The sequence below is a fragment of the Aphelocoma coerulescens genome, chromosome 29, assembly GCF_041296385.1.
Source record: "Aphelocoma coerulescens isolate FSJ_1873_10779 chromosome 29, UR_Acoe_1.0, whole genome shotgun sequence".
Classification (NCBI taxonomy): Eukaryota; Metazoa; Chordata; class Aves; order Passeriformes; family Corvidae; genus Aphelocoma; species Aphelocoma coerulescens.
In genome coordinates, this window is record NC_091042.1 from 2,542,783 (window position 1) to 2,567,534 (window position 24,752).

At 51.7% G+C, this 24,752-nt stretch overlaps 2 protein-coding genes across 3 annotated transcripts in view; one reads left to right on the forward strand and one right to left on the reverse strand.

Moving 5' to 3' along the window:
- Positions 1-18,860, reverse strand: part of SCN8A (sodium voltage-gated channel alpha subunit 8) — a 56,437-nt gene extending 37,577 nt beyond the window's left edge. The window contains exons 1-3 of one of the 2 annotated variants that reach the window (XM_068997480.1): positions 18,762-18,860; positions 9,523-9,852; positions 433-551 (exon numbers count right to left, since the gene is read on the reverse strand). In XM_068997480.1, coding sequence (XP_068853581.1) covers positions 433-551; positions 9,523-9,798 — 395 coding nt within the window. In that variant the 5' untranslated portion in view covers positions 9,799-9,852; positions 18,762-18,860. Of the gene's footprint in view, positions 1-432; positions 552-9,522; positions 9,853-18,761 lie in introns of those variants that run through there. The other variant, XM_068997479.1, reaches the window with a different exon arrangement.
- A 2,359-nt stretch (positions 18,861-21,219) lies between these two features.
- On the forward strand, positions 21,220-23,693 carry TMT1A (thiol methyltransferase 1A). The gene is made up of 2 exons (XM_068997626.1): positions 21,220-22,015; positions 23,075-23,693. Exons 1-2 carry the CDS (start codon positions 21,506-21,508, stop codon positions 23,309-23,311), a joined length of 747 nt encoding a protein of 248 aa, XP_068853727.1. The 5' UTR covers positions 21,220-21,505; the 3' UTR covers positions 23,312-23,693.
- Positions 23,694-24,752: the final 1,059 nt, after the last annotated feature.

Consider the following 24,752-nt stretch of genomic DNA (forward strand, 5'->3'; position numbering starts at 1 on the left):
AGAAATTAGTCAGTGTCTAATTACAGACAAGGTGGCTGTGGCTTGTTCTCCAGATAATAACTCTATTTATTTCTAGGTAATATTTTAGTATTTAATCATATTTTAATTCAATTGAACCATTTCAGTAGCTCTTAAAGCCTAGCCCTCCTTCACATGAAGCACAGTCTCAAGTCACATCTGTTCCAAAACTCATCCACGGGTGTGCACTGAGGGAAGAACAGGGAAAATAAAGGAGAAGTTCCCTTCACTGGATGTGGCTAAAGAGCTGCTTTTTCATCCAGTAAAACCAGGAGTTTGTGTATGTTCTGAGGCCAACCCACACCTGCAGGTGCAGGACTGGCATTCATACACGTGGACTGAGCACAAGACGACAGGTAAGAGATTTTCAATGAATACACAAAGGTAAAGGTAATTCAGTAATGAAAAGGATATGAATGTATCAAAATTTTAATAGCTATTCTTCTAAACAGATTAAAAGGACTTAAAATGTACAAGGCAGGTGTGGCACTAAATCGGAAGAGTGTTTTCCCTCTGTTTAGTACTACAAAGGTCTGCAGAGAAAAAAAGAAAGAGAAAGAGAGAGAGAGAGAGTTAATGCAAGAAAATCAAAGCAGGAATTGTACAAAACAGACAAACAACTTCCAGGGTAAAACACAGCATTTTCTGCCTTTTTTTTTTTTAATTAATCTCCTTTATGAAGCTCCCATTAGGCTACAACACACCTGTACACCATGGACCTCACCCACCAGGACACCAGGGATAATTCTGCTCCAAACCTCCATTTCACTAGAGACCTCAGACAGGGCAGAAGCCAAACCTCCCACCCAAGCCCCGCTCTCCTCTTCCACAGCACTGTCATTCCTTTCTAAGGGATGAGAACCGAGGTCCTAAGTGCCTCAGGACCAGACCTGAGGAGCAGATGTGGCAGCTGAGCCCACGCCACGACCCAGAGCACCAGCCCCAAGTCACGGCACAGCGCTGGCACAGCCTGGGCCTCCTTCCCAAATAACCACAGCAAATCCCACTGTTGCAAAGACCTTACCTGCAAAGAGAGACTGAGAGGCAAACAGCAGCAGAACGTGGTGGCAGAGTCCCCCAGCCCAGCAGACACAGGTCACCCACCCACCCACCCACCCCAGCGCCCACCCTGGTGCTGCACCAGCCCTCAGCACAGCCCTGGGTCTCACTGCTGCTCATCACGGAGATCTTGTAAGATCTGAGGTTGATTTCTTTATTAAGAACCTGTGGAGTGATCCATGTGAACGTGGGGCAGAATCCTGCTGGTCCATCTCCCTGCAGGGAGCACGCGGAGCACCAGCAGCATCGGGGGCAAGCTGGGTCTGTGGGTGCTTCCCACCAGCACACCCAAACACCCACCATCCGACTCAGAAGGAAAAAAAACCCATTTGTGTGCACTGAGAAGCCAAAGCCCTTTCCCTGGCACCATTTATCCCATTTTTATCCTCTCCAGGATGGCCCCAGAGCGCAGCCGGACTCACTCCCGTCTCCAACCCCCGGCTGGCACAGCCCCGAGCTCACAGAGCCCAACCCAAGGGAATCCACGAGGGCTCTCTGCCAACAAAGGCTTCCCCAGGAGACTCACTCCTAGGAAATTTGTCATTTCCATCCTCGTCAATGAAACAACGTATTTGAGCTCGTTTGGCTAAATTAGACCATTGAGCAGTAAATTATTTGCAAAGGAAATCAAAATCAGATTGTGGTTCAGCAATGAGAGAGGAGGGTTCGTTAGCAGAACCACTAATGCATCCCCACCAAAAGCACTTTAAAGACAACCCTGGACAGCTCTTAAATTGCAGCATCAAGAATTAATGACCAGATCACCTTGGCATGGAACAACCTTCTAAAAGGCCCAAAGTTTTGCAAAACTGCCATTACAGAGTGCTCAGGGGACACCCAATTCTAGGAATCAGCTCTCCCCCCTTCCCCGACACCACAAACTTTCCAGGACTCGCATCCCCTTCCTTTTTAAATCTTGTTTTGCTCTGGAGCAAGACACTCATCCCACCAGGATTCTCACGGGCTCCAGCTGTGTCCCCAGCTCAACACGGATCTCCCAACTCTCCCACACTTTTTGAGCAATGAAACCTCCAACACGACCGTGCTGAACATTAGGTGGGACAAGGTGAGCTGGAAGAAGACAGGAATTTCCCAAACCCCGCTCAGCACTTCCGAGAGGTGGCTCAGTTTCGCTGTGTCTCCATCTCCCACAGGAAAAATCCCTGTGCAGGAGCCTGTGGCTCGTTCAGCCAAAGCCAGCAAGCCAGGAGTGCAACCACCCTTCACCTGGAGACACAGGGACACGGGTGTGGCTCCAGGGAGGCAGAGCAACCCAAAACTCGGGGCCAGCTAAACTCAGCGGGTGGGTGGATGGAAACAGCCCCAGGCGAGGGCCGGGCCCTTTGTCTGGGCACATGGCAGGGGTCACACACACAACACCCCCTGCAGCAGCCCTTTCCCAAGGACTGACTCAGAACTTGGCCTTGCCGGCTGTAATAGCACAGAATCCCAGAATCCCTGAGGTTGAAAAAGACCTCCAAGACCATCGAGCCCAACTTGTGACCAATCGCCCAGGCCAGAGCGCTGAGTGCCACGTCCAGTGGCACCTTGGACACCGCCGGGATAGCGACTCCAGCACCTCCCTGGGCAGCCCCTTCCAAGGCCTGACCACCCTTTCCATGAAGAAATCTAAGCCTTCATCCCACTGCCCACCAAACACGAACTCCACGGTCCTCTTATGTGACTGTACCTAAGGCAGTTCCTTGTTTTCTCTCTGTGCCCTGCCCAGATTTCTCCTTTTAGACCATAAAACTTGTTGAATTCTTCCTGCCTGTAAAGCCCATCATCCCTGGGCCTTTCAGCACAACCCTCACACCAAGAAGGTGTCAATACTTCCAGTCTGCTCATCGATTTTGACAGTTCCGAGATCCACCATTCCCCTGTGTATCCTATAAAATCCTGAGTAAATCTCCACTTGGTCTCATCAGTAGAAAGAAAAGCCCAAAAGACCAAGAAGTGTTTGGCAATTTAAACCCTCTCTTAGTTCTCCGTTCTGCTGCTGACATATCAAAACTCCATTTCAAAATGGCTGCAAGCTCTTAAAACATTTCCTGGATCTGGGCCAAGAACATCCTTAAGAGTTTTTAAGATGTGCTGAAGCAAAGCTCAAAACTCAGAGGAAGGTGAAAAAGGCATTTTGCAGTCAGCTTAAGAGATGCTTGTGTCTGGCTGGACTTCCCAAAGTCTCTGTTTGTTGTTAGAGCTGTGAAAAAAACTCCATCCACTTTAGTTTCCTTCAAGTCATTAGGACCCACCAAAACCTTGGAAACAGGTCTCATAAAAAGAAAGAAGGTCCCAAAAGATAAATTCTCTAAATCAATCTGCAAAATGACGACTGCGCTTGAGAGCGCAACAGAACCGCTTGAGGGATGGCAAGAATCATTCCAGCTCCAGGAAGATTTAAAACATTCCTGCTTCCTGCAGGTTTTCCACTGAGCAGTTCTGTAATGGCTGAGGAGTGAGGGGGAGTGGGCAGGAGATTTCAGAAGAAAACAGCTTTAGGAACAGCCTCAGAACATATGGAAGCAGATTCCTGCAGCAGTAACACGATGACGGCCCTGACGCTCGATGCTGAGCAGGGGAGAGCGACGACTTCCTGGAGACACCCTGAGAGAGGCACTGGAGCTGCTGGAAAATGAATTTACAGGAACCTCGGGCACCCTGAGGACTGAAGAACTATAGGCACAATCAGTCCTGAGAGCAGCCCTGGGGAGAAGGGGTTTAGGTGCTGGTGGGGGAGAGCTGGACGTGCCCCAGGAACCCCCCGAGCCTGGGCTGAGCCCCCAGGAACCCCCCGAGCCTGGGCTGAGCCCCCCGCACGGGCAGCAGGGGAGGGGGGGGTCTGCCCCTCTGTCCTGCTCAGGTGAGACCCCACCTGCAGAGCTGCCTCCAGGCTGGAGAAGAGAAGCTTTGGGGGATCTAATTGTGGCCATTCAGTGCCTGAAGGAGCTGCAGGAAAGATGGAGAAAGACCTTTTACACGGGCCTGGAGTGCCAGGACAAGGGGCAGTGGCTTCAAACTGCCAGAGGGCAGGGATGGATGGGATATTGGGAAGGAATTCCTCCCTGGGAGGGTGGGCAGGCCCTGGCACAGGGTGCCCAGAGAAGCTGGGGCTGCCCCTGGATCCCTGGCAGCGTCCAAGGCCAGGCTGGACATTGGGGCTTGGAGCAGCCTGGGACAGTGAGAGGTGTCCCTGCCCACGGCAGGGGTGGGATGGGGTGGGCTTTAAGGTTCCTTCCAACCCAAACCATTCCATGACTCTACAGTGCACAGAATTAAACACCAATGCAAAATATTTTTCAAGTCTGTTCTGGCTCACAGAGTCACACTTTCTAACACAGAAACACCATTATTTAATATCTGTTTTCCCATTTCCCCCAAAAGGAGACATATTTACTCTTTCTTAGTAACTTATTCTTCACCTTGTGGTGAAGGCTTGTGGGGAAAAAAGTATCAGCCATGTTCTGCTCTTGCCTTACCCTCTTGTTTTACATCCAACAGTAGAAAAATCCTTTTTTTTTTTTTTAATTTATCAAATAAAACATTCCTGAAAGATACATTTACAAAGAATAGGCGCTTCAACATGGAAGATTAAGAAACTGATCCTGATTTTTAAGTTTTAATGACCCCACAACCTGCCTGTGCAAGGAAATCCACTCTGCCTCTGGGCCAGAAATGATTCCCTTCCCCCACCACGAGTGGGCTGCAGTTATTTAGGGGATGGGAGCAGAGATTCCCTCACCTCCCAGGCCATGGACCAGGAACTTGGCGTTCCCTGATCCCAGCCCTGCGTGCCTGGATCCACAGCACGGACAGCCAACAGCTCCAGCACACTCTGCCTTCCCTCCAGCACCTGGAGAGGCCTGGGGACAACGCCTGCCAGGGAATCCAGTCTCCTTTCTTCACTCTTTTCCTTTCACACTCACTTTTCCTGCTCCTTTGAAGCCAACTGGGGAGATGGAGTTGAAGAAAAAACACCATTAAGCACTCGAGACCTGGAAAAGGCAATGAGACTCTAGAAATAAGAATAAAAAGCTGATTCTTGAGATGGTTCCGACTCTTTCCTCTGTTTTGGTGACTTCACTGAAATGCAAGCCCGTGAATGGTGTCGTGACCTTGCAGAGTCACCACCTCTCCCTGCAGACATCACAGGCGAAGGCTCCCGAGGCACATTCCAGAGCCAGACGTGCCTCCCGCAGCTGGTCCCTCACATCCCTGTGATTTTCCTGGGCCAAGGTGACATTCTGGACCCAGAGGGCCCATTTCCAAACCTGGCATGTGACTTGACAAAGCTGCAAGTCACTCCCTTGGCACAAAGGCTCTGGAGAGATCCTCAGGTGCTCCTCTGGCAGCCATAGGTGACCTCGGACTGCCCACCCCAGCCTCAGATCTCACGGCTGTATGGACAGCCCTCCCTTTTCCACTGAAATCCATCCACCACTGAGATCTACAGTCTCAGCTCACAGAATATCCAGGGACCTTCTGCTGCCTCCTAAGTGGAGCCTTGGCAGAAGCAGGAGCACCTTCACCACGTTCTGCAGCAAGGATGAGACTCCCAGCGAGGGAAATGGAAGGTGCCTGAGGAAAACGGCCACAGCCCAGCCAACATCGTGTTCAGTGGGAAAGAACAGGGTGAGGAGCTGCTTAGTAGGAGGGATGGGCTGGGCCACAGATGGATCAGAAGGAAAGAGAGGTGTAGAAGATGGAAAATCATTAAAAAATGGAAATCCTGACAAGGCTGTAGGAATGGAAGAGGAGGAGGGTCCTGATGTCTTGCTTAATGAACACTGAAGGAGATGAACATGAGGCTGCTCTGCTCCCCTTGCTGGGGCTGCTACACAGGGAGTTTTCCCGAATTTTGTTTGCACATGTGAACAAGGAATGCCTTATGAATATTTTAATTGAAATGTTTTGGGTTTCCATAATAAAAATTGGGAAGTATTGCTCCTACCTTGTGCTTCAGGCCAGGAATTGGAAGGCCACTACAAGTTGTAAAAGAAGGAATCATGAAAAAATTCTTTCTGGTCTTTACACAGAGACAAGAAGGAGCTAAAGCAGCTCCCAAACCTGCTACCTGTGAGCAAAGGGAGTCCAGATTCTCCTGAGTCATGACTTACCCCTCACTTCAAGACATTGAGGGGCTAGAATGTGTCCAGAGCTGGGAACCTGGAGCACGAGGAGTGACTGAGGGAGCTGGGGGGGCTCAGCCTGGAGAAAAGGAGGCTCTGGGGGGACCTTCTCCCTCTCCACAACACTCTGCTCCCAGGGAACAGGGACAGGATCAGAGGAAACGGCCTCAAGCTGTGCCAGGGGAGGGTCAGGTGGGACATTGGGAGGAATTTCTCTGTGGAAAGGGTGGTCAGGCATTGGAAGGGGCTGTCCAGGGAGGTTTGGAGTGCCCATCCCTGGAGGTGTCACTCCGTGCTGGACTGGACGTGGCACTCAGGGCTCTGGGCTGGTGACAAGGTGGGGACCAGTTACAGGCTGAACTTGATCCTGGAGGTTTTTTCCAACCTCAAGGATTCTGGGATTCTGGAATTCTGTGACTCCCACTTTGCAAAATGAAACTGAGCAGACAAAAGAGCAGCACCTTGGACAAAACCATTGCTGGGCTACGGACCCAGGACGTGGGACTCCCTGTGCCACGGTTCTGTTTCCAGGTCACACTGTTTCTCCTTTAAATATCAGTTTACAGGTGCTGGGAGGTTCAGCTGCTCTGTTAAAATGCAGTTTCAGTTTCCTTAGACAAACCAAGATCACTGTGTCCTCCTGCAGGGAAAAGCAACCAGCTGATTCGTCCCTGTGCACGCTGCAACAGCAAAGACCTGTGATGCAAAGCCTTCTGGAGAGGGGAAAAAAAAAAATCTTGGAAAACTTCCCATGATTCAAGCAGATTCGCAATTCCTGATGATTCAGAGAAAGGCCTTTTTTAATGGCTTTAAAAAAAATTCTTTGTGGAAAGTCACTGAGTGTTGGAAGCAGCAAGGAGCTCCTAAGGCAGTGCCACACTGAGATGGACACAGCAGGAAGAGAGCAGTGAATGCAGCGTTTGTGGAAGGGCCAGGCCCTGCTGGAGCACGTACGAGGTCAGCAGGGCTGGGTGGGTTTGCCTCCCATCTCCAGAACCTTCCCTCCATCTGGGCCCGCCGAGCAGGCAGGGACTCCACAAGGAACGCACGGCGCTTCCAGAGATGTGACAGATGCCTTCAGAGAGGGGAATGCAGCTTATTTTTTCCTCTAAAAAGGAAAGGTTTATTAATAGCGTTGTGTTGGGAGGCAAATATGGAGATGGATGAAGCAGGAGGGATAACGGGGTTCCCTCTGCCTCCTGTTTGTGGTGGAATGCTGAGAGCACGGAGCTCTGCCCAGTGCTCCAGTGCACGGCCCTGCCCTCTGCCCCTTTGGCAGCACTCACCTGCTTTAGCCAGGAAAAGCACTGGCCAGCCCAATTCTCCCCCAGACACCACCCCTTCCACTACACAGACACAAAGAGCCTTCAAAACTCTCCCAACGGGATCGCAGTGACGTTTCCTAACACCTCTGTGGAGGGTGCAAGGGGTCAAGAGACCTTGGGAGTTCTCTTGGGAGGGTGGGGAGGCCCTGGCACAGGGTGCCCAGAGCAGCTGGGGCTGCCCCTGGATCCCTGGCAGTGTCCAAGGCCAGGCTGGACATTGGGGCTGGGAGCAGCCTGGGACAGTGGGAGGTGTCCAGGCCCATGGCAGGGGTGGCACTGGATGATCTTTAAAGTCCCTCCCAACCCAAACCATCCCATAATTCCATGACCCGCTCTCACCAAAATCAGATTGGTTTAATGAAGAGAAAATATTTGTTTAATAAATAACAAGTACTCCTGAGGATCACTGAGCTGCCTTCTTCCCACAGCAGCTCCTGGTAAGGCATCCCCTGAAGGACCACATCAGCTGGGCACCACGATGCAACACACACAGATCCCCAAATTTCACAGCCCTGTTCTGAGCCAGTACCTGCCTCAGCACCCTGATGCCATGAAGATTTTTGCCTTTTCTTTTATACCCCTGTTATACCTTTTTACAACTTCTGTATTCCTAATGCTTTTTGCCTCCAATCTTGGACTTGTTTGTTAAGCTAAGAGACTCAGCATTTTAGAAGCTTCGTAGCCAGGGATCAGTGTGCCCCAGAGCCCAAGGTCCTCTCCAGAACACATTCTGTAAACCAAGATAGAGCCATCCAGGGGAAGGTTCCTTGGGGAGGGGGGCTCACTTGAGCCTCTCATTGGGGAATCTTTGATAGATCTGCTAATTAGTAACACCTATAATGATATACCCAATGCTGGGGAGGGGGTCAGAGACAAAGAGAGAGACATGGATAGACTGGGCAGGGAGCATCTCGATGCATATGACCTGGACGTGTGCACCTAAGGATCCTTAAAATAAATACCAAAGTAAAATCCCTTTTCCCCTTCTAACCGTGTCTGACTCTTGATTTTAAGACCAGGAAAAGGCATCAACCCCTGGCACAAGAAACAACCATTAACCAGTGTCAACGCAGCAAAGAAGGGTCAGTTACACTCATCATTCCCCAAATTCAGCTGATTCCGTGTGAGTGATGCCCTGCCAGTCACAGAGTCACTTCTGAGCACGGCACACATGTCTGCCCCAATAAAAACACATCAAACACAGGTCACCTGTGGCACGGATTTCACATGCAGCCAATTCTGCCCGAGTTCTGAACAGCCACATCCCAGCTCCTGTCACCCACACAGCTCAATCTGCAGCTCCCCCAGTGGCACAGCTGAGCCTCAGTTGAGATGGTGACTGGCTCAGCTGGCTCAGCCAAACTTGTATCAAAGAAAGCAATGAAATAAAACAGTAAAGAACCTCAGTTTTAGTCTTCTAAAAAAATCAGTGACCATGCTCCTCGCTCCATCACCAGTGGATCCCTCCCCTCCATCCCCAGCACAGTTTGCCAACTCCCCGCTCCCCTCACGACACCATTTCTTCAAACACCTCAGCACCCACAAATGCCTCCTGCCACATCACCTTAGCTCCAGACAAATAAAAATTAAGATGACAGCGAGTTAATGAATCTCTTTTTTTGCCATGATTCTGTGTCCCAGTGTTTCACAGCCATCAACTTCAGGCTGAATTCCATGGAAGTGATGAAATACACACTGAAATCCTCACTGTTACCCCTCAATTAAATTCTTCTTATTGCCCTGATGGTTAAAATTGGCATATTAGCACAACTTGGACTATTTTTAGTTTCCAGAGCTTGTTCTCCTAACTCCATCCTTAAAGACTGATCATACCATCTCTATTAAACCTCACAGAAAAATACATTAAGAAAGCAAACCAACCAAACCAGCCCATCCAAGACCCTCTTTCTTTGTCTTCTGTTTAAACCATACCCAAACCTGAAATTTCCCAAGAAAAAGGCGCTTTAGCAACTCCTTTCTTGCAGACTCACTTTCTGGGTCATATAATAAGGGTCAAAGTCCTCCAGTGGCACAGCAACCAGCCCTTTAGGGATGTCCCCGTAGATGAAAGGCAAATTCTTCCCTGCCTCAAGGTCACTGTTTGGTTTTGGTTTGCTGTCTTCATCGTCATCCCGGTGGCTGCTGTCCTGCTTCGAGCGCTGCTTCTTCTTCAGCTCCGCGATGTGTTTCTCGATGTTGGCCAGAGACTCCGGAGTGAAGGGCTTAAAACTCTCGGGGCCTGGTGGTGCGAGCAGCCGCGCTGCCATCTTTTCATCCTGCAGCAGCTTCTTTAGCGATGTTGCACCCCGGGCAGGTCAGCTCTGCGGGGAGCAAGCACAGGCACAACGTCAGAAACACACGGACAGAGCACTGCAGAGCCACAGGTAACCCTGCTCCTCAAAGCCCCACGGAGTGAGGCTCTGTTCAGAGCTGCTGGTTCGTTCCCAAAACAAGCTCCAGGCATGTGCACGCCAAGGCTGGGCACAGCTGAACCCACCCGTCACTGCCCCAGGTGCCACTTCAATGAGTTTTACGGCACAGGCAGGAAGCAGCTTGTTGGATCTCCCCCAGCCCCACTGGTGGCCACCCCGATTTGGGCCCTCCTGAACACAAACTACTCTATAAAAAACATCCTGAAAAGCAACTTCATCCTCAAAGCCACTGTTTTCCTGCAAAAACAGTTTGACCAGCCACCGCTCTCAGCCAAACCGACTTTTAGACAAAATTCCAAGCCAGCTCAAGCTGGACCAGGTGTTCAGCCTGGTCCAGACAGGCTTGGGTACCAGCACATTCCTCACGCTGCTAACAAGGTGTTTAGCAAAGCATTCCCTGGTACACACACAGGAGTAACTCAGGGCTGGGTTTATGACAGCACCAGCACCAACGGGAGCTGAGTATGCTGAGCATTCCCAAAAAATGCTCCTTGGTGCCCTATCAGGAGTTCCTGCAGCTATGAGAAGTTCCATTAACGACTCCAGCACTGAACAAGTGTCCGAGGAGAATTCCGAATGCTCTTTTGGTAGGACCAAGCCCTCACTAGGCTTGCCTGCCTCTCCTGCTCCGGAGCACATCACAGCTCTGCGACGGTAAGTCAGATCTCACCCTTTCATTTTACAGATACAGAATTATATAAAGAAATTCCTCCCTGGGAGGGTGGGGAGGCCCTGGCACAGCGTGCCCAGAGAAGCTGGGGCTGCCCCTGGATCCCTGGAATTGTCCAAGGCCAGGTTGGACACTGGGGCTTGGAGCGACCTGGGACAGGGGAAGGCGTCCCTGCCCACAGCAGGGGGTGGAACTGGACAATCTTTAAGGTCCCTCCCGACCCAAACCCTTCCATGATTCTATCAATTATCAAGGTTTCTATTCATTTGAGGCCATAAAAATGAAATAATTTAAAAATACTTCCACCAAGCACAACAGTAATTTCTGAAAGTTAAACTTCTCTGATATTTGGGTTAGACACGGGGTTTTGTTTGCATCACATACAACACAAATGACAAAAGAAAAGGGAGGGGTGCAGGGCACAGGTGAGGACAAGCTCCCAGAGCCTCCAGCCTCCAAGGAGCCCACACCCCAGGCAGGGTTTGCCCCATCCCTCCATGGAGCCCCCTGCACTCCTCCACCCACTCCCACGACAAGCAGAGCTGTGAGGAAGTTCGTTCCCCCGAATGCAGCCGCCCACAAACGCTCTGCAGCTCTGCTCCTCGTGCCAGGCTCTCGCTCCAGAACCAGCAGCAGCAATACGATGCATTTCTGAGCTGCTGGTACCTCGTCAGGCTGTTCTCACTCCAGGAGGAGGCCAAGGGAGGAGAGGGATGACAGAAACCCTGCACTGATGCAACAGCACTGCAGTGCTGCAGGCTGGAAGAGAACCCAGCCCCGACACGGTGCTCGGGGAGGGACCCAAAATCCAAGAGGAAAGGCATAAAAACCATGAGGATACGGCACAGAAGGAATCCCAAAGCTACATGGGGTAAGGTCCCTCAAGCAAGGAGGAGGATAACCAGTAAGGTCAGATCTTTTAAGGCAACACAAACACAGCACCCAAATAAATATTAAAGATCTGGAATCTCTGAAAAGAATGACTTTCAGATTCCTTGGAAACTATGACATAGGGCCAAATTGTTAAAATTCAGCTGTCTCAGCACGAGGTCAGGCACCCACAGCCTGCCCAGGCCATGAGGATTGTGCTGTATTCACGTGGGAGGAGTTCAGGGAAGCCGGAGCCACCACCGGAACGGAGAACCACAACTCTCTGGAGTGCAGTGGGCTGCAGGAGCAACCACCGAGTAAGAACTGAGCCCTGGCTACGAACACCTGGAGATGCCAGCCTTCAACACAGCATTTCCAGAGCTGGAACACGCAGTGCAAAGTATTCCGAGGGATCTCAGGTTATCCCTGGCAACTGCTGTGACACAACCTTTTACACCCTCCGATCCACACATAAATCTGAAGCTGGGCTTAAATGCTGTTTTCAGCTCAGGTTTTATTTGGAGAGCCAAAAAACCTGGAGTAAAGATCTCCCTCCTTATGTAATTCCAGAGTGCAGCAGGGCTGGGATTCTCCTCCTATAAACCTGACTGGGTATTTCTAGAGTAATAACAATAAAGTCTCCAAAAAGATGGCAAAAAGGGGAGAGAAGAGACAGTATCTTGGTCACATTATCTCTGAGACATCACCAAATGGCCTGCTGATATTAAGGAAAATTAATTTATTCTATTCTTGCAGCATTTGCATGCATTTAATTACCAAATTTCTCACATACTGTGAAACTATAGAGCAGCATTGGGGATGTGGTCTAATTGAATGGCACAGATAAATATGTAAGGCCTGAATTTAGAAACCAAAGTAGCTCAGGGACACAGCATAAAAAAGGGAAAAAATGAAGGCATGAAGGAATTTGTGCACAATTACACAACCCACAACTGGAGGCACCGACTCAGCTGATTGGCCATTTAAAGGGAAAAAAACAGAACCAAACCAAACAAACCAACACCATTCCCCAAATCTGGTTCACAGCTGCACGTGGCAGCAGTTTCTCCATGGTTGGGCATTCTGGAATTACATCCAGGGCTGTTTCTTGGGTACTATCAACACATTAGAGTGACCTGAGGGTCTCACTCCTTGGGGTGTTCTTGCCTGTCCTGACTTTACTTGTTTTCCCAATAAACTATCCCACACTGAGGTAATGGACAAAATAAGTGGTGTGGCTCAACCTCACCTTCATCAAGGAAGACACTTCCACAGCTGGGCTGGCCTGGCACTGCCTGGGCTGCTCTGCCTGGCAAAGCTTCTGCAAACTAAAAACCTTGTAAATGTTATTTTCCAACCAGGAACGGTCCTGCTGGGATATCAGGAACTGATATTGGATACATGCTAGGATTTATTTCGGCCCTTCCCACATCAGGTTTTTCAACCTCCAACAAGAGGAACGTTCTGAAAATTGTGGTGCCGACTCAGTGTCCGGGTGAATTAGGGAAGAGGGCGTGTGGGTTATCCATGGAAAACCACACTGGGAACAACACCACGCTGGGAGACCAGCACTGACAGAGACTCAGCATCCAGGCGAGCTGCAGAAGAGGGTGGCTGGGTTAGGGATCCACGGGTACCTGCGCTGGGAATGACACTGCACTGCTGCTCCCAGCCGCTGCCAGGGAGCCAGGAATTCGTCCTGGGAACTTGGATTTGGGTGCACACAACACACACATTGTTCAAATGCCAAAGATTTTCCACCAGAAACTGCTGCACTGAGGTGCCCAGTTGCTAAGACTTAAATATTTTTTCTAAATGTTCCCAGCAGTCCATTTACTGGTACATTATGAAATATTCCAATAAATTATTCAAGCTGATCGTCAAAATAAATTAAAAAACACTTTTGAGGCAATTTCCTTGCTTTAATACATTTCTTCCTGTATTAATTACCAAGACTCAGCCATTCACAGTGTGTCTTTGAGACAGAGAGACCTTCTGTGTGAATTTTTACATAACCCACATGGACACACGTGGCTCTTGGTTCCAACGTGAGGGTTGAGGCAGGAAGGAAAACACGGCATAGAAGAACAGCTCCCTGAAATCCTGCTGCAGGAGAGCCTAAAAAGCTTCAAGCAAACCCAAAATATCCATCCATGGGGAAGTCCACGGCTGGAAGCAGCCTTCAGCCTCCAATCCCCCTCTGCAGTGAATCCTGTGTCTAGAACAGGTCAGTTTTACCCATGAGAAGGGGCAGTGATGTGACCAGCAGCAGCAAAAGAGGGACCTTTCCTTCAGGAAAGCTCTCATGGCACATTTGATGCTATGAAGTGGAAGAAAAAGGAAGTATTTCCATTCCCAAGCAGCACTTATTGCTTGATGCTGGGTGTTTCCCCACCCTATGTAAAACCTTGTGGAAGTTCCCTGGGTGCTTGGCTCAACGTGGACGTCAAGGGCAGACTTGGGACAGGGCAGGGAAGTGCTCGTGGTCTTGAAATGGCCATGGAAGACCTGAACTTGGACAGACACACCTCTAAAGGTAGAAAAATGAACAGAAATATACAGAGGAAAGAGAAAAGCAACCAACAGCAACAGAAAAATATTAGAATCATAGAAAGGTTGAATGGCTTGGGTTTGAAGGGACCTTAAGGCTGATTCTGTTCCACCCCCTGCCATGGGCAGGGACACCTTCCACCATCGCAGGTTGCTCCAAGCCCTGTCCAGCCTGGCCTTGAAGGCTTGACCACACAGAAACATATCATTATTTAACAATACTTTAACAAAGACCAACTAAGACCGATTCCTGCAGGGTCCTCACTCCCTCCCAGTAGCTGTGTGGCTTCAGTAACATCCCTCAGCAAGTTACAAGAATCAGAACTAGTTAATCCCAGTTAATTAATTAATCCCCAGTTCTGTATTCTGTCATTACTCAAGGCTGATCTCCAAACTCACACAGAAGTTGGAGGTTCACAAACTAAAGAACCTGAAGTGCTTCGACTTCCTCCTTTCACATTCAAACTTGTGAACAAAGAACTGTTCAAAATAGCTTTTGTGCAAGAGTTCAGCCACTAACCCAAATTCAACTCCTTGTTCCGTTCATTCAGCCCATCCACGACCCATCAAACAGAAGTCAGGGAATGGTTATTTTACACCATAATTTTGGGGGAATTAATGGCTTGTGGAGCACTCAGATGGTTTGGGTACAAAAGGGACAAATATGAAAGGGGGGAGAATAAATAACCCCCTTCTAATGCTCTGTTAAAACATGGTTCTTGGAATTTCTGCCATGTGCTGGAACACAACCCAGGTTTCCTTAGGGAGCGACACTGTTTTCTCCCCTCCTAATCACCCCGAGTATCTGCTCAGCCAAACATCTCCCTCTGCTAATGTCAGTTATTCCTGGTTGTCTTGACATCACCGTCCTGCAACTGATTTCACTCAAGAGACAAGAAAAAGTTCATCTCCCACTGGAAGCACCACTGCAATGGCCCCATTTGTCATTCAACCTCATGTTTCCAGAGCATTTTCCCACCTGGGTGACAGATCTCACACTGAGGAGCAGTTGAGGGGGCTCAGCCTGGAGAAAGGGGGACTCAGGGGGGACTTTCTCACTCTCCACAACTCACTGCTCCCCTCTCCAGCAATGAAGGGCTCATTTCCACAACTTTAAGACCACCTGTATAGTTATTCCTGTAACTTTAATACCCCTACCCAAACAGTTCAGCAGGTGTTACACAGTACTCAACAAACATTCCTCCCCAAATCAGCTCTCAGCAGACTTCATTATAAACTCCTCTCACTTTCCTGCTGGGGCAGAAGTACAAGAAGCATGGCCTGGGACTTTCAGAGGGTAGCAAGATCTTTGAATTTTGAAATGGCTCTGTTCAGGAAGGAGCAAAGTCACAGCTTTGATACAGCCCAGGCCCCAGGAGCTGCTCTTCCTCCTCAAAATCTCCCATCTGCTGGAGTGCTCCATTAGGCAGGAATAACAGTTCCAGGACAAGGCTGAGGGAAGGGAAGGCAGAAGCGGTTCTAACTTTGGAACAGCACTTCAAGACAGAATCACTGAGGCTGGAAAAGCTCTCCAAGTTCATTGAGTCCAACATGTGACCGATCCCCACTTTGTCACCCAGACCAGAGCACTGAGTGCCATGTCCAGCCATTCTCTGGACACCTCCAGGGATAGGGACTCCACCAGTCTCTGGAGCCCCTTCCAAGGCCTGGCCACTCTTTCTGTGAAGAAATCCCTCCTGAAAAGGAGACAGCTTTGCCTAAGACAGAAGAACATGTGAAGTGTTAAAAGCCAGACTAGAACCTGAGCTAATGTCAGGGAGGTTTTGTAATACTCCTGCAGCAGGAAGCCACTTCTTCCCTACTTGTATTCTCCACCTCTGCACAGAAATGGGATAAGGAGGCACAAAGGGGACAGTCCAAGCATTTAGTCATTCCTGAACCCCACCAGATTCCGGCCGTGGTCCCACAATGACCAGCTCTCCGCCCCACCATCACCAGTGTCAGCCATCGCACGCGTTTCCTCTCTGTGGTTCCTGAAATTATTCCCCCTGTGCTTGTTCCCAACTCGTTTCGTTGTTTTACTGCTCCTGCTCTAACCCAGCCCATTGCTCTGAACTCAACAATAAATTATTGATCCCAGTGTATCTGTCGATGTCAATGGAGTCGCAGCCGCTTCGGGGGAAGGCGATCGATAGCCAAGGGCTACCATGTGACGGCAGGAGCCCACGGAGCCGCACGGCCTCGGGGCCAGCACCACTCAGCCATTGAAAAACAGCAACTCTCCATCGAGATGGAAACCCATACCAGGTCATTTTAATGAAAAACACACTCAGGCAGCCCCACCACCAAGCACAGACACGGCAACAAACAGGAGGAAGATGATAGCGTGATTTATGTTTTGAAGCTCCTTCATTTCCACTCAATGCTGACTTTGTTTCTGCTTTATTTAACAGAATGAAGGCACGGCCATGCTCCATTTCCTGAGGCACGTGATCGCTCGCCCTCCTGCCTATTAGAAACCTCCTCCCACCAAACAGCCACAGGATTATACTTGTTCCACTGAGCAGTACAGTATCTATACCATGATCTACATCTAAGCCATACATCCAAGCTTATATAACTGATTAGATTATCTGTGATGGGTCCAGGTACTCCACCCTGGATGAACAACACTGCAGAAGCACCCAAATGTGTTAAAACGATCAAGTAGCCCTTCAGTCGTGTTGGTAATTTTATATAAAACACTAAAGTGAAGAACAGGGACTTTCTAAACACACAAAGGATGGAAAACCCGAGCACTGGGGCTCCGGGAGGCCTTAGGACGGACCCATCAGGGAAAGGTCCCAACGGAGTGCAGGGGCTTGTTACTCCAAAAGGCACCAACTCCCCAAGCCTAGGGCTATTTAGGGATCCCAAACAGCTTCACCAACTTTATGTGACAGCACCTGCCCCTGAAGAACGGCAAGATCAGGATGGGCCCAAGGGGACAGTAAGGGGCACAGGGGACTCTGGCTGCGGGCAGGCAGGTGGGGAGTGGCCCATGGGCCCCTCCAGCCTTGCCCACACCTTCTGCTCCTCTGGAGGAACCGACCCCAGAGCTTCCTGGAACCTCCATCACCGACACAGGAAAACAGGACCATTTCCAGGCCCCATCCCTCCACACCAGGACTGCCCGGGAAGACCACCACTGCCACGCTTTCCTCCCTTTCTGCCTCTAAAGACACTGGCAGGAGGGGGACGGGGACCCCCCGCCCCTCCGTTCCTCCCAGTTAAACCTTCCCGGTGTGAAAAGAGGACGTCCCGGTCACGGCTGCCGGTGCGGGTGGAATGCTGCAGTGTGCCAGGCCCGGGTTACACGTCCAGGCACAGCACAAACAGAACCGGAGCCGCGAAACCCGCCCCACCTGCGCGGCCCCTCGGGGGGCTGCCGCCGACCGCTGCGACACGGCACGGAGGGGGCAAGAATGATCCTCCCACACCTGGGATCACCCTCCAAAATTCAGCTCAGGGCTCGAGGGTCCGGATCCAGCTGCTGCCCCTTGCGCACACTCCCCTTCCCAGACTTTCCGACTTCACCCCGGATCATCCGCAGCCGCTGCCGTGGAGCATCTCCCGGTGTCCCCACCCCCACATCAGCTGGGCATCAGTTTGCACCAGAACGCAGGGGGAGGGGAGGAAGACACCCAGATTTTTAATAGAAAAACCTCGTGAATGTGCAATTCCCTCCCAGCAGGAAGGGAAAAAATAATATAAACCAAAACTGCCCTCACCATCCCCCCAAAATCTGTGGCGGAAGGAAAGAGGGAAGGAACAGACACAACCACGATGCTGGGTCACAACCAACATCTGGGTCAGCTGGTGGAACACCAAGGCTGCCCCAAGCATCCCCCTGCCCGCCTCCGCTCCCAAAAAACCCCCTGTCCTCCAAGATCCCCCCCTCCCCGGGCAGGGGAGGCTCTGCATGCCGAGCGGTGGGAGCAGGGGGTGGCGGAGGGATAGAGCAGCGCTGCAGCGAGGGCCGAGGGGGAAGGGACATCGAGGAGAACTCGGGTTCTCCCTTCCTACAATGCAAAGAGCACGGACCCGAATTTGGGGCGTAGGAGGAGGGTCCCGTGGGCTCCCCCGAGTTGTGGGGTGGAGCGGGGGTGGAGGGGGGATGGAGGGAGGGATGGAGGGAGGGATGCAGGAATAGATGGAAGGATGGGGCCCAAACGGGGCTCCAGGTCGAGGGTGGGCGCAGAGGGTTGCCCCTTCCCAGACCCAGCCGCCGGCTGCGGGACGCTGAGCCCGAGCCCGGGCCCGGCACCGTCCCCCCCCCACTCCCCGCAGGGCCGGGGGCCTCGGGCTGCAGCGGACGGAGCCTCCCGGGCCTGGGCAGCGGCTGCCGGAGCCCCGCGGCTCGGGATGGGGCGCGGAGGGCAGTGCTGAGTGGGCAGAGAACCGGCGCCCCCGATCCCTTTCCCCGGGCGCGGGGTGACCGGGCATCCACCGGTGGGGTGGCTGAGAAGGGGGAAGGCTCCGGGACCCTCCTCACGCGGCGGATTTGGGGCTGGGGGCTCCCCAGGCCCTCCCCCCCGCACCGCCCCACAACCCGCCTCCGATGTCCCCGGGGCTCTCCGGGCCGCGCTCTGCGGCAGAGCCCCCGGGGGGGGTGTGCGAAGGGGTACGGGGGGGATGGATCCAACAGAACAATAAGCGAGGGGAGCTGCGGGTGGAGCCCGCGGGGGTCTCGGGGGCTGCGACTCACCGTGTCGGGCGGGCTCAGCGCGGCCCCGGCGCGGCGCTGCCGGACTGCGGCGCGGGGGGAGCTGCGGGAGGGACTGCGGGTGTCGCCATCTTGGTGCGCTCCCGGCGCTCCCCCCCCCGCCCGGCCCGGCCCCCGCCCGCCCCGCGCGCGCCGCAGGGGGGCGCTCCAGAGACACCGAGAGAGGCGCGGGGGGAGCGGGGAAGCCCCGGGCCTTGTCCATCGGCATCCCTGTGTCCATCACCATCGGCATCCCTGTGTCCATCACCATCATCATCAGCATCATCCCTGTGTCCATCGGCATCCCTGTGTCCATCACCATCGGCATCCCTGTGTCCATCACCATCATCATCAGCATCATCCCTGTGTCCATCGGCATCCCTGTGTCCATCACCATCATCATCGGCATCCCTGTGTCCATCGGCATCCCTGTGTCCATCACCATCGGCATCCCTGTGTCCATCACCATCATCATCAGCATCATCCCTGTGTCCATCGGCATCCCTGTGTCCATCACCATCGGCATCCCTGTGTCCATCACCATCATCATCAGCATCATCCCTGTGTCCATCGGCATCCCTGTGTCCATCACCATCATCATCAGCATCATCCCTGTGTCCATCGGCATCCCTGTGTCCATCACCATTACCATCGGCATCCCTGTGTCCATCACCATCACCACATCAGCATCATCACCATCATCATCCCTGTGTCCATCACCATCAGCATCATCCCTGTGTCCATCGGCATCCCTGTGTCCATCACCATCACCATCAGCATCCCTGTGTCCATCACCATCACCATCATCATCATCATCATCCCTGTGTCCATCACCATCATCATCAGCATCATCAGCATCATCCCTGTGTCCATCGGCATCCCTGTGTCCATCACCATCATCATCGGCATCCCTGTGTCCATCACCATCACCATCATCATCATCATCCCCGTGTTCATCGGCATCCCTGTGTCCATCACCATCACCATCACCATCATCATCCCTGTGTCCATCACCATCACCATCATCATCAGCAGCAGCAGCATCATCATCCCTGTGTCCATCACCATCACCATCGGCATCCCTGTGTCCATCGTCATCCCTCTGTCTACCACCATCATCATCCCTGTGTCCATCATCATCATCATCATCCCTGTGCCCATCACTGCCCTCATCCCTGTGTCCATGGTCATCCCTGTGAATTTCAGGAGCACCCCTGGGATTCCAACTAGGACACCCCCGGACTGCCTGAGCTGCGCACCAGAAACCCTTCAAGGACACCCTGGCCTAGGGGCCTTGGTTCGGTTTGTGTGAGGGATCCCTGAGCCAGGAGCTTGAGGAATAAACTGGTCAACACCCGAGGGGGGTGAGTAGGGATAAGAAACCACAAAAAACTTCCTAACGGACCTCAGTGATCCCACCAGACCCCAGAAGAGATGCAGTCCCAGGGGAAACACAAATTCCTGCACAACGGAGTGACACTTCCCCACTTTCCTTGGCCACTTTAACCATTTCCGTGACTCCCTGCAGCACAGCAGCAAGGAATTAAAACAGATATACAACCAGATTGTAATAAAACAATCCATCACTGCCCGCATTTTGTGCTCCGCACACACAACACAGAGCAATTAAAGGCTGGACTCGATCTTGGAGGTCTTTTCCAACCTAAACGATTCTGTGATTCCCATTGTTCAATCTGTTTGTAGCTGCCACAAGGTGGAGGCACGAAGAAACAACAGAGCTCATTAATGAAGCACCTAATCACTCCCGGGTTTAATTTGCTTTATTGCCACCAGAGGGAGGAGGAGACACGCTGGTGGCATTCCCAGGAAAACAAAACTCCAAGCAGTTTTGTTTGCACCCCCCAGCAGAACTGTTATTAGGGTTATTAGGGTAGGATATTAGGGACCTTGGATCCTCGTGCCACCTGGAGCAGAGCTGTCACCTGTTAATGGCTGATCCACGCTGCCACCAAATCCTTTGGAAAACTCTGGCGACCACAGAGTTGACAAAGTCCTCCAGAATGTGTTCGTGGAGTGGTCAGTGTTGATTCGACCCAAATAAAAACCCGAACTCCACATGCTGCATGCAGAACTAGTGAATTAATAAACTGTTTTATCTCTGTCCATGATTCCCATCAAAGGTCTGGAAGATCACTGGGAGCCTGTTCTCGCCTGCCAGAGGATTTAAGGTGTCCTCAAACTGCAAAGACTTAAAACTGCTGTTCAGAGAGAACACGGAGCTGCTGAGCAAACCCAGCAACTCACAGCGGCTGGAAAATCAGCTCCCTAACAACTGCTTGAAGTGAAACATTAATCAAACCCCTAATGGAACTCCTGCAGAGATCCAGAGCTCGGCTGAGCTTCCCAGGGCAGCACAGGCTGCTTTAAGAGACGTGACTGTACTCGGAACTGCCGAGCACCCAATGAGGGCACTTGGAGAACTTTGCCAGGGACAAATGGAGTTGTGCTGCCCAGTTTGTCCCGGCTTGGGAACAAACCGGCAGCTCCTCCCCTGCCAGCCGGGGCACTCTGGTCACCGCTTGGCTGCACCTGCACTGTTCTGTCCTCGCCTGTGACCGGACTCAGAAATCAGCTGCAGAAAAGAGTCAACCAGAGCAACCCAAGCCACTGAATGTACTTGGAGAGGACACGATGAGTACATGAAGGCAGCTCTGACCGAGCTCCCCGAGCTCTAACACAAAGGAGAAGCAGTTCTGCTCTGCGTGGATCCTCTGCCCACACTGAAAATGCCAGAGGCCGGTGCGAGCGTCCTCCTGCTCCGTGCTTGCCTGGCACTGCTAGCCTCGCCCATCTACCTGCTGTCCTTCCTGGGCATGTGGGAGCCCTTCTGCAGGAGGTTCTTTTTTCCTTTCTTCTTAGACAAGATTGGTGTAGTTCACGAGAGGAATTTAAAGAAGCATAAGCAGGAGCTATTCCGCAATCTCCCTGATTTCAGAGGCCCCTCAGGGGAGCTGAGGCTGCTGGAGATAGGCACTGGCAGCGGCACCAACTTCCAGTTCTACCCACCGGGCTGCAAAATCACTTGCACCGACATCAACCCCCACTTCCAGGAGAGTCTCTCCAGAAACATGAAGAAGAACGAGCACCTCCACTACGAGCGGTTCCTGGTGGCTGCAGGAGAAGACCTGCACCAGGTGCCCAGCGGCTCCGTGGACGCTGTGGTTTGCACCCTGGTGCTGTGCTCCGTGCACAGCATCAGCAGCACCCTGAGGGAAGTGCTCCGAGTGCTCCGGCCGGTGAGTACCTGGAAAAAAACCTGTTATTACCTTTAACACCTACTCCAGAGGCACCATGCCACAGGGAAAGGGGAAAAAAACCAAAAACAAGTGGAAAAGAGCTGGTTTGGGCATTAAACCCGGACCCAGCTTGGTTCCTACAACATTCTGTATGGCTGAGTGCTGCAAAGGGTACTGGGCAGACTGGTTTAGGCTTAGAATCCTAAAAGCAACATTCTGCTAACTAAAAGTAGTTACAAAGCTAGCAGCAATCACAGTCCATCATTTAAAGCAGAATGTGGTGTTGTCCCTCCCCACTCACTGGATTTTCCTTGGGTGGGAAGCTCTGATCAAGGCTTAAAGATCTGTTTTAAACGAACTGCTTCAGCCTCTGTGAAGTGGAGCTGCTCTACCTGTAGGACCACAGCAGTCTAATTAAACACCTAATTCCCTTGGAGTTACTAATGAGCTGCAGATTACTACCAGATGGTTTGTGGGGGTATTTTTGCAACAGACTTTCAGCCTTTGAAGTGGCATTTTCATAGAATCATGGAATGGTTTGGGTTGGGAGGAACCTTAAAGATCATCCCATTCCACCCCCTGCCGTGGGCCCAGACACCTTCCCCTGTCCCAGGTTGCTCCAAGCCCCAATGTCCAGCCTGGCCTTGGACACTTCCAGGGATCCAGGGCAGCCCCAGCTTGTTTTGGCACCCTGTGCCAGGGCCTGCCCACCCTCCCAGGGAGGAATTTCTTCCCAATATCTCATCTATCTCTGTGAAAAACTGATGGGTTGGAGCAGATTTACACATTTATCTTCGTTTCCTTTGGAAAAAAACAGTCATAGTAACAACTAATGTAAACAAAACCACAACAAACTCTTGCTGGACTAAAAGAGGGATCAAATAAGTCAATTCTTTGTGCTTTTTGAACGGGCATTTTGAATATCTGGATGTTTCCTTCTTTCATTAATTCCAACTGACAGAGGGGAGGGAAAAAGGAGGGAAAAGGGGAAAAGAGGGGGTGGTGGGAGCCGCTTGGCGTGACCCCAGCACCCGCTCTAAGAAGACTCTCTGTTCCCAGGGAGGAGCTTTCTATTTCTTGGAGCACGTGGCCGCTGAGCATTCCAGCTGGAAGTATTTTTGGCAACAGGTCTGTTACACGACTTGGAAACTCATCTTTGCTGGATGCTGCCTCACGAGAGAGCTGTGGAAGAATCTGGAAGAGGCCAAGTTCTCAGAGCTGAAGATACAACACATAAGTGTGGCGCTGCCCTGGACGCCCATCGAGCCACACATCGTGGGGTACGGGGTGAAGTAAGCCCTGTCCTGCCCCCAAAATTCCTCATTTGACCAACACGCCCTGCACGGCACAGGCTCCTCCACACGTGCCTGTATCAGTAACACAGTGAAGGACTTAAATCGGAAGCCAAACGATCAGGTGATAAGAGAGGGTCAATTCTCTGAATGTCTCTGAATCTCATAATCAGCAAGGTTGGAAATGACCTTTTGGATCAGAGTCCCACAGTTAACTCAGCACCAGCACCACTAAACCGTGTCCCCACATGCCACATCCACGTGTCTTTTGAACATTTCCAGGGGTGGTGACTCCACCACTGCCCTGGGCAGCCTGTGCCAGGGCCTGACAGCCCTTTCTGTGAAGAAATCTTTCCTCCTATCTAACTAAACCTCCCCTGGTGTAACTTGAGGCTGTTTCCTTCCTGGAGCCCTGGCACTGCTAACCCTGCCTTGCTGCAGAGTTAACCCTTGCTGCTAACCCAGCCTGGTGCAGCCACGGAGGATCCCAGGACAACAAAAACCAGCCCAGGGGGCAGAAAATAAATGTATAAATGGAAAGGGACTGCTGCCCGTGCCTGGTTAACTCTGGGACGGGGCTCTTTCAGCTGGCATGTCGCTGGGGCTCCGTCGGACCTGCTGCCCCCTCCCCACGCTCCCTCACGGCTGTTCCTGCTCCACCTGATGGAACCTGAACCCCCAAACCTGACCCTTGGCCCAGGCGAGGGTGAGACCCCCCGAACCTCTGCTCAGGTGACGGTGGGCCCCCTGACCCATGGCTGAAAACCTTGACTCTTTGCAGAGATGAGAGCCCTGACCCTCTGCCCAGGTTGTTATAAACGAGGCATGGACTTTTTGGGTGGGGTAAAAGTCTGCTCATTAAAAGGAAAGACCAGGAGTGGAGACTCGAGATAAGCCCGAGTCCCACTTGGCAACCCAGAAAAAAAAAAACAACAGTGCGACATACAGGGCATTCCTTTGGACTCAGGTTCCTCAAGAAAACCCCTGCGAGAGGCTGAGCCCCAGGGCAGTTTTTATAGTCCCTCTGATGTTATGATTGGTGCAGCTGGAATCCTCCCTCCGATGGCTCGTTGCCAGGGTCCTCATTGGTGTTCAGCTCCGTCAGTCTTTGGGGCGTCGAGTGATCGGTTTGCCCCCTAACCAATAATTCCTCAAGATGTTTGCCTCATAGATCATTAAGTCATCTTAAGAACATTCCAGAACGTTCCCCTTTTCTATAGACCCACCACTCTTCCCCCTTGGTGTCACCATCTAGCGCTCACATAGCAGCATTACACCCGCACAGTCGCAATAATAATCAACTTATTAACTGTATATAACAAGTAACTATTAACTTCTTTTTAACAACAACAAAAAAAACCTTTTAACCATTTATTACAAGGTGAGGGTGAGATCCCTGCGCCTCTCCCCAGATGAAGCTGAGCCCCCTGACCCTCTGCCCAGGT